At 43.2% G+C, this 10,718-nt stretch overlaps 1 protein-coding gene across 1 annotated transcript; it reads right to left on the reverse strand.

Moving 5' to 3' along the window:
- Positions 1-7,601: 7,601 nt before the first annotated feature.
- LOC121456372 (olfactory receptor 1361-like) lies at positions 7,602-8,525 on the reverse strand. Its single transcript, XM_041664450.1, has one exon. The coding sequence runs from the start codon at positions 8,523-8,525 to the stop codon at positions 7,602-7,604; it is 924 nt and encodes a 307-aa protein (XP_041520384.1).
- Between the last annotated feature and the right edge of the window lie 2,193 nt (positions 8,526-10,718).

The raw sequence follows: 10,718 nt of genomic DNA on the forward strand, positions 1-10,718 counted from the left end.
TCTATCGGGAACTCACCAAGGCCAGCTGGCCTGGGTCTGAAAAAGCATGGGATAAATCCAGACTAGCTGAACATAGCGGACAATGAGGAATACTGAGAACTCAAGAACAATCGCAGTGGGTTTTTGATCCTACTGCACGTACTGGCTTTGTGGGAGCCTAGGCAGTTTGGATGCTCACCTTACTAGACCTGGATAGAGGTGGGTGGTCCTTGGGCTTCCCACAGGTCAGGGAACCCTGATTGCTCTTTGAGCAGATGAGGGAGGGGGACTTTATCGGGGGAGGGGGAGGGAAATGGGAGGCGGTGGCGGGGAGGAGGCAGAAATCCTTAATAAATAAATAAATTAAAAAAAAAAGACTGCCACAGCAGACAACGAGAAAAAAAAAAAACACCTATGAGTGAGTACATGTGATAATTGTCTTTCTGTGTCTGGGTTACCTCACTCAAAATAATGTTTTCTAGCTCCATCCATTTTCCTGCAAAATTCAAGATGCCATTATTTTTTTTCTGCTGTGTAGTACTCCATTGTGTAAATGTACCACATTTTTCTAACCCATTCTTTGATCAAGGGACATTTCCAGGTTCTGGCTATGACAAACAAATCTGCTATGAACATGGTTGAGCACATGTCCTTGTGGCACGATTGAGCATCCTTTGGATATATACCCAAAAGTGGTATTATTGGGTCTTGAGGATAGGACCTCCTAAAACCGAAAAGATTCTGTAAAGCAAAGGACATGGTTAACAAGACACAATGACAGCCTACAGAATGGGAAAAGATCTTCACTAATTCCACATCAGACAGAGGTCTGATACCCAAAATATACAAAGAACTCAAGAAATTGGACACCAAAAGATCACATAATCCAATAAAAATATATGGAGTACAGACCTAAACAGAAAACTCTCAACAGAGGAATCTAAAATGGCTGAAAGACACTTAAGGAAATGTTCAACATCCTTAGTCATCAGAGAAATACAAATCAAAACAACTCTGAGATTCCATCTTACACCTGTAAGAGTGGCCAAAATCAAAAATACTAATGACAACTTATGCTGGAGATGTTGTGGGGAAAAGGGAACACTCCTGCATTGCTGCTGGGAATGCAAGCTGGTGCAACCCCTTTGGATGTCAGTGTGGCGATTTCTCAGAAAATTAGGAAAATGTAGTTTTATAGCAAAAGAGTTGTCCATATGAAAGGAGTGAATTCTAATGAGTGTAAGATTATTGATTCTGCTCTTGTTTGATTAGTGCCATATATATGTACATTTTATACAACAGCTAACTCAGTCTAGGAATTGGCTACTACGTTGCATAGTTTACATGAAGAAATGGAGGAGTGGGCAGCTAGATGATTTAGCAAAATTGCTGATCAATATTAGTGAGAGTTCAAAACAGGTTAAAGGTCTTGTTCTCCGTGTTACACATATACACACATGGACAGGCACGCTCACACACACACAAACACAACCACACCTAGGTGCATGAACACACACGTACACTATGTACAACACACACATACATACACTAACAAACACATAGACACCACAAAACACAGACATACAAGCATACTTTTTCGTACATGTTGTTTGGTCTGATCAGGAATTTCTGGGCTTAAATAATCCTCCCGCCTTAACATCCAACTGGCTGGGACTATAGGCAGGTACAAAGTCCCCAGAAATGTGTATGTTATATTAGCTACTTTTTATTAAATTTTAATCTAATAAAAGGTCACTACTAAGTGCCATAGATTATAAACCTGGAGGTGGCCCTGTGGTTTTTCCACATGCTCACAGTTAGGAAGATCAATAGTCTGACAGACCGGCTGGTGGTTAGGCCTTCACTTTCTATCAGCTACTAGGAGATTTTCACCTTATTCACAGCTGTTTGCCTGCTCACCTGAGACACTGCCCAGATTCTTATATGCAGTGTTCCCACCTTTCCACATTCAGAACGGGGGGGGGGGGGGGGGGGGTCGGGACATACAGGGCATAAGTGCATTCATTGTTTTTCTGTTGGAGATAAAATGTTTTACAGGTGGATAAAATGCAGATTCATGTGCATCTCAAAGACAATCCCCAGGCTAAGACTTCTCCATGGTCAGGAGGTCAGGAAAACATCTGGACTGCAATGCCCATGGAGGGATGCAAGGCAATTACAGCTGAGAAGGGAGGAGAGTCACCCTGGGGTGGTCAGAGGCCTGGCTGAGGAAGGGGAGGAGAGGAGACAGGTGTCAGGAGAAATGGCCTGGCTGCAGGGACAGAACATGACATGGAAATTGATGACGTCGGTTACAGGATGCTCATGTGGTCCAGACAGCGAGCTGACTGCTGCTGTAAGAGTGGAGCTAAGCACAGCGCTGGGATGGGAATCCAAGGTCACTTCCGGAGCCTTGCCATGGATGTAGACCAGCGTGACAACAGCAGCAACAAAGATCTAGAATGAGGGCTGGGGAGATGGCTCAGTGGGTAAAGCACGAGCCATGTAAGTGTGAAGACCTGAACCCACCTAAAACTCCACACCATAGAGCACGTCTGCTATGCCAGTGCTTTTATGGTGAAGTGAGAAGCAGAACCCTGCATGAGTGCTGTGACACCTACACTCCCAAACATACGAGGACACACACAACACATACATACACAAAATTATATTTATAAAGCTAGGATATGCTTCCAATAAATCGAGGGAAGCAGACAGATGAGAAACAGAATAATGGGTAGTTCATAAGGACCATCAAAAGATCCTCTGCCTGTAGATGCTAATGTTCCTGAAGGAAGGTAGTTTCCCATCAAAGAAATAGAAAAAGAGACTCAATGGGATGTAAAGGCAACTTGCTCCAGTGGGGCAGGATCACAGCTAAGGTTCATTTCTAAGAGCATTAAGTTTCAGTTATTCCAAATTTTCTCATGCTGTGCATTGAGAGATGGTGGACATTGGAATGGTCATTTGACAGGAATAATACTAACATATCATTGGTTAAGCCCTAGGTGTGCAGCTTCCACGGGGCCCCAGTGCATCATAGTAGGTGATGCATGGATGCCCCTCTCTTTGATTGGCTCTTGAACTCCAGCTTTTGGATTTCAAATCCACTTCCCCTTAAGATTCATTATGGAGCACCTACCCACTGAGACAGCGGAGCTGAACTATTGGGAGCTCACCAAGGCCAGCTGGACTGTGACTAAAAAAGCATGGGATAAAACTGGACTCTCTGAGCATGGCGAACAATGAGGGCTGATGAGAACCCAAGGACAATGGCATGGGGTTTTGAACCTACGTAATGTGCTGGCTTTGTGGGAGCCTAGCCAGTTTGGATGTTCACCTTCCTAGAAATGGACGGAGGGGGGAGGACCTAGGACTTACCACAGGGCAGGGAACCCTGACTGCTCTTTGGGCTGGAGAGGGAGGGGGAGAGGAGTGAGGGGAGGGGGAGAAGGGTGGGAGGAGGGGGAGAAGGGTGGGAGGAGGGGGAGGCAAATGGGAGGCTGGGAGGAGGAGGAAATTTGTTTTTTTTTCTCCTTTTCTCAATAAAAAAAAAGTTTAAAAAAAAAGATTCATTATGGAGACAGAATGTTGCTGCCATGACTGTAAAAAAAGAACCTTCAGGATATATATATTTATACATGTATGCATGTATGAATTTATGCAGGTAAATATGCATCTATGTATTGAGGGATATATGTGTATGTGTATCATATATGTTTACCTAAATATGTGTCTGTTATGCTGAGTGATTTCCGTGTGTCGTAGGACTGTCGGATGTGTCTGATATACCAGTCGTGCAGAAATGTCTGTATCACTGGGGTCTGAGACCCTGAACCTTAAAGGCTGCTTTGTCTCTGGACTCCAGCAGCAGTCAACACTCCACTACCCGGTTTCAGTAACATCCAAGCAGCCACAGTCTGAGATACCTTCATTATACAACCACACACTCCAGGGGATAGGCACAGAACAAAGAAGAGGACCAGGATAAAATAATGACATTCTCTGTCTAGTCTCTGTGTCTGTCTCCCTCTGTGTGTCTCTCCCTGTTTCTCTCTCTGCATCTCTGTCTCTCTTTGTGTGTTTGTCTCTCTCTCTCTCTCTCTCTCTCTCTCTCTCTCTCTCTGTCTCTGTCTCTCTCTGTTTCTGAGCATTCTTTCTAACAGTCTGCAGTACTGCTCCTAACCCTCTAACCTCCATTCTGTTCTTGTGCTTCCTCTATCCACGTTGCAGCTTCGCCTGTGTGCCTAGAGCAGAGAACCTCATGCAGGAACAAGGCACAAACATGGAGGAGTGAGACACTTTTCCTCCTTTTACCTTGGCCAGATGCAGAGGGACTGAATGAAGTTCTTTCTCTGTCATCCCATGGGCTCAAGTCTATGGGAGTCTGCCTGCTGTGGGGGTGCCCTCTGTTGTTTCCTCACCCTCCTTACCTGGGTGCTCTTGGCTGCTATCAGATGTCTTCAGGAAAGTTCTGTCTCTGCTGGTGCCATGTTTGAGGCTGGATTTTGAGAAATCTACAAATTATACTGAGAAGGGAAGGGCCTTTGTCCCTAGAAGAGAACATCTAGAATGAGGCGTGTGGCTCTCTCTGGTTAAGCTTGGGTGACTGGGAGTGAATAAATTGATGCTCCATCCCTGGGGACAGTGCTTCCATGAAGATGGTGCCAAGTGTGTGCTCCCCTAGGGTGGATTTCTCAGAGGACCTAATTAGAGACACAGATGAAGTGTTCACAGTCTGTATTCTTCCTGGGCACTGAAAATTAGGATCCTCAGAAAGTCAGATGTTACACAAGTGCTCATTGCTAGGGCTCTATTCTTGGTTAATTATTTATATTTAATCTTGTCTGGTAAGATGGTGCTTTCAAATACATATGATATGATATATATCACAGTATATAAATATTATGTATCACATAGCAATACAATATAAAATTTTGGCAAATAGGAGTAGAGGTTGGGGTTAAAATGAACTTGATGCAAAGTTTAGCAAATACATTACTAGTGATCAGATCACAAATCATCTTCATTGGTATGGCCTAAACAAAATTAGAGCCCTCTATCGAGTGTTGATCAAATACCAAATCCAACTGCAGTGATTTCTAAAACAATCATATGAATGATGCACAAAAAGCACTTGACAAAATTCTAGAAATATTAATTGGTATAAAAATTCCCAATAAATCAAAAATGATAGGTCTCCTCAACTTCATTAATGGTTTTTGCAAAAAATATCTCATTACAATCAGCAAGGTGCCCTTTTTTTAAAAAAAAAAACAACTATCTTTTCTCATACTGTGAGTAGACTCTGGAGCTCTGAAATAGTTACTTATCACAGGCTCTTTGCTTCATGGTTGACACCTAGAGTGGCCAATCCCTACAAGTTCCTGTCCTTCACTGTCTGAATCTGTACTTCATGCTCTAGTCTGTGGGATGTTTGGGCTCATCTCTGCTTTGACTACAGAAGTTTATAACATGCAACTCTATTGCTAACCCTAATAGCCTGATAAAATTGTCTTGTATTTCTATTGTCATTTACTGCTTTTCAGTTAGAGACAAACAGAATGTCACTTCTCTGGAATGTTGGAATCAGCTGTTTATTAGGAAGAAGCGTCCCCTTGTGCAATTCTGTCTCTGTGCTTTGCAGTGTCCGTAAGCGACTCACAGTAACTGTTGCTGGGGAATATTATTTTAAGGTGTGTTGCTTTATTTATGATGCATGTGTTTAACTCTGTGAAGCTGTGATACTTTACCTGTCTAAAACACTCGATGGTCAAATGAAGAGCTGAAGGGCCAATGGCAAGGCAGGAGCAAGAATAGGCAGGGCTGGCTGGCAGAGTGTATAAATAGAAGAAGAAACGAGAAAGAAGAGGAGCAAGGAGAGAGCATGGAAGGGAAGATGCTGGGGGCCAGCCACCCAGCCACGGAGTAAGATATAGAGAAGTAAGAATGATCAAACCCCAGAGAAAAGATAGAGGGGGTAATTTAAGATAAGAAAAGCTGGCAAGAAACAAGCCAAGCTAAGACTGGGCATCACAACTTGTAATAAGCCTCTGTGTGTGTGATTAATTTGGGAGCTGGGTATTTGGCCTCCAAAGAGTTAAAAGAGAAAAAAAATCACACAGCAAACTGTATTCTTGTGTGTTCTGTGCAATTATTATTATTATTATTATTATTATTATTATTATTATTATTATATATGTGAACTCATTGCCCTCCTGGATATTTTCCATGCATATGAAGGCTATTGATTATTGTTGGTTAATGTAAATACTCATAACTTGCTAGATCCTTTCTTAATTTGACTGTAGTTGTGATTTTCATTATTTTGGCTCTTTTACTCTTTGGGGGGCTACCACTCAGCTACCAAATAAATACACACAGAGAGGCTTATTATTACTTATGAATGCCTTGCCTTAACTTGACTTCTTGATAGCCAACTTTCCTTAAATTATCCCACCTACCTTTGGCCTATGAGCTTCTTCCTTCTCTTTGTATATCTTACTTTCACTCTTCCTCTGTGAGGCTGGGTGACTCCTAGAGTCCTCCTCTCCTAGTTCTCTTGCCCATCTTGATCCTCTCTCCCAGATTTCTCCTCCTATATATTTTCTCTGCCTGCTAGCCATGCCTATACTTTCTCTTGCTTGCTATTGGCTATTCAGCTTTTCATTAGACTAATCAGGTATTGCAGACAGGCAAAGAAATACAACTTCACAGAATTAAACAAATGCAGCATAAAAGAATGCAACGCATCTTTGCATCATTAAATACATTTTCCTCAGCATAAATAAATGTAACATATCATAAAATAATATTCTACCTTTGATTTAGTTTTTTAAAAAAAATCTTCTTTTTTTTTTTTTTTGGTTTTTTCGAGACAGGGTTTCTCTGTGGCTTTGGAGCCTGTCCTGGAACTAGCTCTGTAGACCAGGGTGGTCTCGAACTCACAGAGATCCGCCTACCTCTGCCTCCCGAGTGCTGGGATTAAAGGCGTGCGCCACCACCGCCCGGCTAAAAAAATCTTCTTTATGCCACCATATCCTCTGCCTACAATGACAGTTTTGCTGACTGTCCCCAGATTAGAGGGTCCATCCAGAGTGGCACCACCAATGGATCATTCCCCATGCTGAGGAGGAAAAGGCCAACAGGGCAGGAGGGGGGCAGAGGGTCTGCAAAGGCTGAGTTCTGTGCTGCAAAATGTACAGGACATGCTTAAGCCTGGGACAGAGGAAAACTTTCCATTTACCCACTAGCAGGTGAACTAGATGCCACGAAGAAATCAGAGAAGGGGGATCAGCTTTAAGTGCTCTAAAGGTCCCAGTTCTTTATGGGAGCATGTATCAAACAGATTGGATGGGACCATCTCAAACCACAACATAGCCAGTGTTTCTTCTTTTTGAGATGAGCATGTCAGATAAGTCCAATTCAGATGGCAATTTACTGCACTCATGAAAAAAAAAGAATCTTTCCGCTTAAGATTAAGAAACACAACCATGATCATTTGGTGTTGGTCACAGGAAGAGTCATGCATTCATTCTGTACCAATCTGTGAACTGTTTTCTCTACAAGGATGAACAGATGCATGGTGTCCGGGAGTCGTCTCAGCTCTTAAATCTCACATTCTAGCATCTGAGAACCATCTTCCTTAGGGCTGCTTTCATGTCACGATTCCTCAGGCTGTAGATGAAGGGATTGACCAGTGGTGTCACCACAGTGAAGATGACAGTGGCCACCGTGTCTTGTAGTGAGTATGAGGATGAAGGACGCATATAAACCCCTAGGATTGCCCCATAGAAGAGAGAGACCACAGTGAGGTGAGACCCACATGTGGACAGGGCTTTCTTTATCCCACGGGTGGAGGGCATCTTCAGGACATTAGAGAAAATGTAAACATAGGAAACAACAATGCAAGAAAACGGTGTCAGGAATATCACTCCACCCACAGTGAAGACCATCAGGTCATTAATAAAGGTGTCAGAACAAGAGAGCTTCAGGATAGGATACGGGTCACAGAAGAAGTGGTGCACTGCATTGTGGGAACAGAAGGTGAGTCCAACCATGAGGAGAGTGTGTAAGAGAGCATGCAGGTTTGTGATGATCCATGATAGGACCACCAGGAGGACACAGAGTCTGGGGCTCATCATCAGGGTGTAGTGGAGTGGGTGACAAATGGCCACATAGCGGTCATAGGCCATCACACTCAGGAGGAAGCCGTCCATGTTGATAAATGTGATAAAGAAATAGATCTGGATCATACACTCTGTGTAAGAGATGGACTTGCTTCCCACCATGTGATTCACCAGTGCCTTGGGGACAGTGACTGAGGAAAAGCAAATGTCGACACTGGAGAGGTTGGCCAAGAAGAAGTACATGGGTGTGTGGAGATGAGGGTCACAGCTGATGGCCAGGATGATGAGGAGGTTCCCAGAGATGGTGATCATGTACATCCCCAAGAACATCCCAAAGACAACGTCTTCTTGTTCTGACTTTCCAGAGAGTCCCAGGAGGAGGAATTCTGCAACCGTCGTCTCATTATCTCCACCCATGTCTGTGAGAAGGTAAGTATCATAAGTCACTAAAATTGTTTGCCAACATTTAAGCAAAACCAGTTTCTATTTTGCAATGGTTTTCTTGTTGGTGATGAATATATACAAATACACTTCCAATATCATAGAATCTCACAATAAATCCATAGTAAATTCACCAGCATGGTATTCTAGTGCCCACACTTTCTGAAGTACATGACTGTATGCTACATTCCACATCAGAATATTCCTACACAATACTTACCAGTGTCTATTATTGAGAAGATGAATTTGTAGATGATGAAATTTAAGATTGGGCCATTTAACCACATTCACAGAGACAATGGAATAGAAAGTCCAAGACAAGCTTAGTGTCTTTTTCTTTCGTCTGCATGTTCATAGCTTTCATCTATGGAAATTTTAACCAAGGAGCAAGTGCTATATCCTGTCTCTATACCCTAACCCCGAACTTCTCTCTTTTTCCTACTATCAGAGAGCTGGAGGTGTGTGACCCCCGAGAGATGAGTCTGGTAGTTTTCCTGGTGTCATATCTGTCACTCTCCCCATGCAAGGGCCTCAGTTGAGCATTGCCCACCTCCTCACTGCATCCAGAGAAATAAAGCCTGCCGTGAGTGTACCAGAGTGTTTTCCTGGGAGGCAAAACAATTACGGAATAATAAGGAGCGATCTAACGCAGTCTGTCCCAAAGGCAAAGCTGGCCTGAAGAGGCCTCTGTGGACAGGGGGAGGTCACTTGAGACATTCGGGCTGCAGTGCTCCTGGATAATCCAAGCTGTTTGTCCAGGAAAGTAGAGTACTGCTCGCCTAGCTGACCAAACCACACAAAGGGGCAGAGCCACCATGTCAGTGGTTCTCAACCTGTGGGTCATAACACTTGGAGATTGCTTGTCAGATATCCTGCATACCAGGTATTTACATTACAATTCATAACACTTGCAAAATTTCAGTTATGAAATAGAAATGAAAATAATTTTAGGGTTTGTGGTCATCATAACATCAGGAATTATATTAACGGGTAACAGCATCAGGAAGGTTACAGGCACTGCTCTATGTGATGAGACCTGCCTGGTGGTATACAGGGCTCTACAAGGTGCATCTCAGGGCACTGGAGATAGATGGTGCTTGCTCCTGGTGTGTGTGGTGACTCGTCCTGGGAGTGCTACATTCTTGACATTAATGGGAGAGTGCTGACATAATACATCACTAAAGTATTTATCAGATTTATTCATTATATTTTGTGTATAAGTGTACTGATTTCAGGTATTTATGTGTTCCATGTGTATCCACGTACTCTCCAGGGTAGGAAGAGGGCATGGGATTCCCGGGACCTAGGGATTGAATGGCTGTGAATCACCATGTGGGTTACACATCATGTGGGTGCTGGAGACCCAACCTCAGTTTCTCATGAGAGCAATAAGAGCTCTTAACAACTGACCTGTCTGTATAGCCCCCAAGAAATACTTAAAAAAAAAACACTAGATAACACCTAGAGCCACAGTATATGGAGCTTGGTTAGAGAAACCCAGACAGTGACCCTGTGGCTATGGCAACCGAATATGCTGCAGGATAAAGGAAGAATTTTGACACCTGCTGTCAACACAGATGTAATTGTACCCAGACTAAGGAGGAAGTTTGACACATGCCATCAAGACAGCTATAAGAGTGCCCAGACTAAGGACAGACAGTTCCCAGAGCAGAAACAAAGAGAAGAGAGGAAATGCAGTCTGCAGGGGATTTTTCCTACATACTTGATATTGGTGCTAAGAGCATCATCTGAATCAAGCTAAAATTTCTGGACAGAAGTTTGTGTCTCACCCAGTCCCACAGCCTTTCAGTCCCTAAGAAACATACAGAGGCTTTTATTAATTATAAACTGTTTGGCCTATTAGCTAGCTCAGGCTCATTATTAACTAATTCCTACAACTAAATTAACCCACAAATCTTGTCTATGTTTAGCCCTATGGTTTGGTATCTTTTCAAGTGAGACATTCTCATCTTGCCTCCTCTGTGTCTGGCTGGCGACTGCATGTCTTCCTTTTCTCTTCCTAGAATTCTTAGTCTGGTTGCCCTGAGTATACTTCCTGCCTGGCTACTGGCCAACCATTTTTTTATTAAGCCAATATGAGGGACAAATCTTTACAAGAGCATTGTCCCACAGCAGAAATTCTCCCTGCTCTCCTCCTATAGTATTTGT

The sequence above is a fragment of the Microtus oregoni genome, unplaced genomic scaffold, assembly GCF_018167655.1.
Source record: "Microtus oregoni isolate MIOR12 unplaced genomic scaffold, Mior012 000015F_ref0000493, whole genome shotgun sequence".
In the NCBI taxonomy this organism is placed as follows: domain Eukaryota; kingdom Metazoa; phylum Chordata; class Mammalia; order Rodentia; family Cricetidae; genus Microtus; species Microtus oregoni.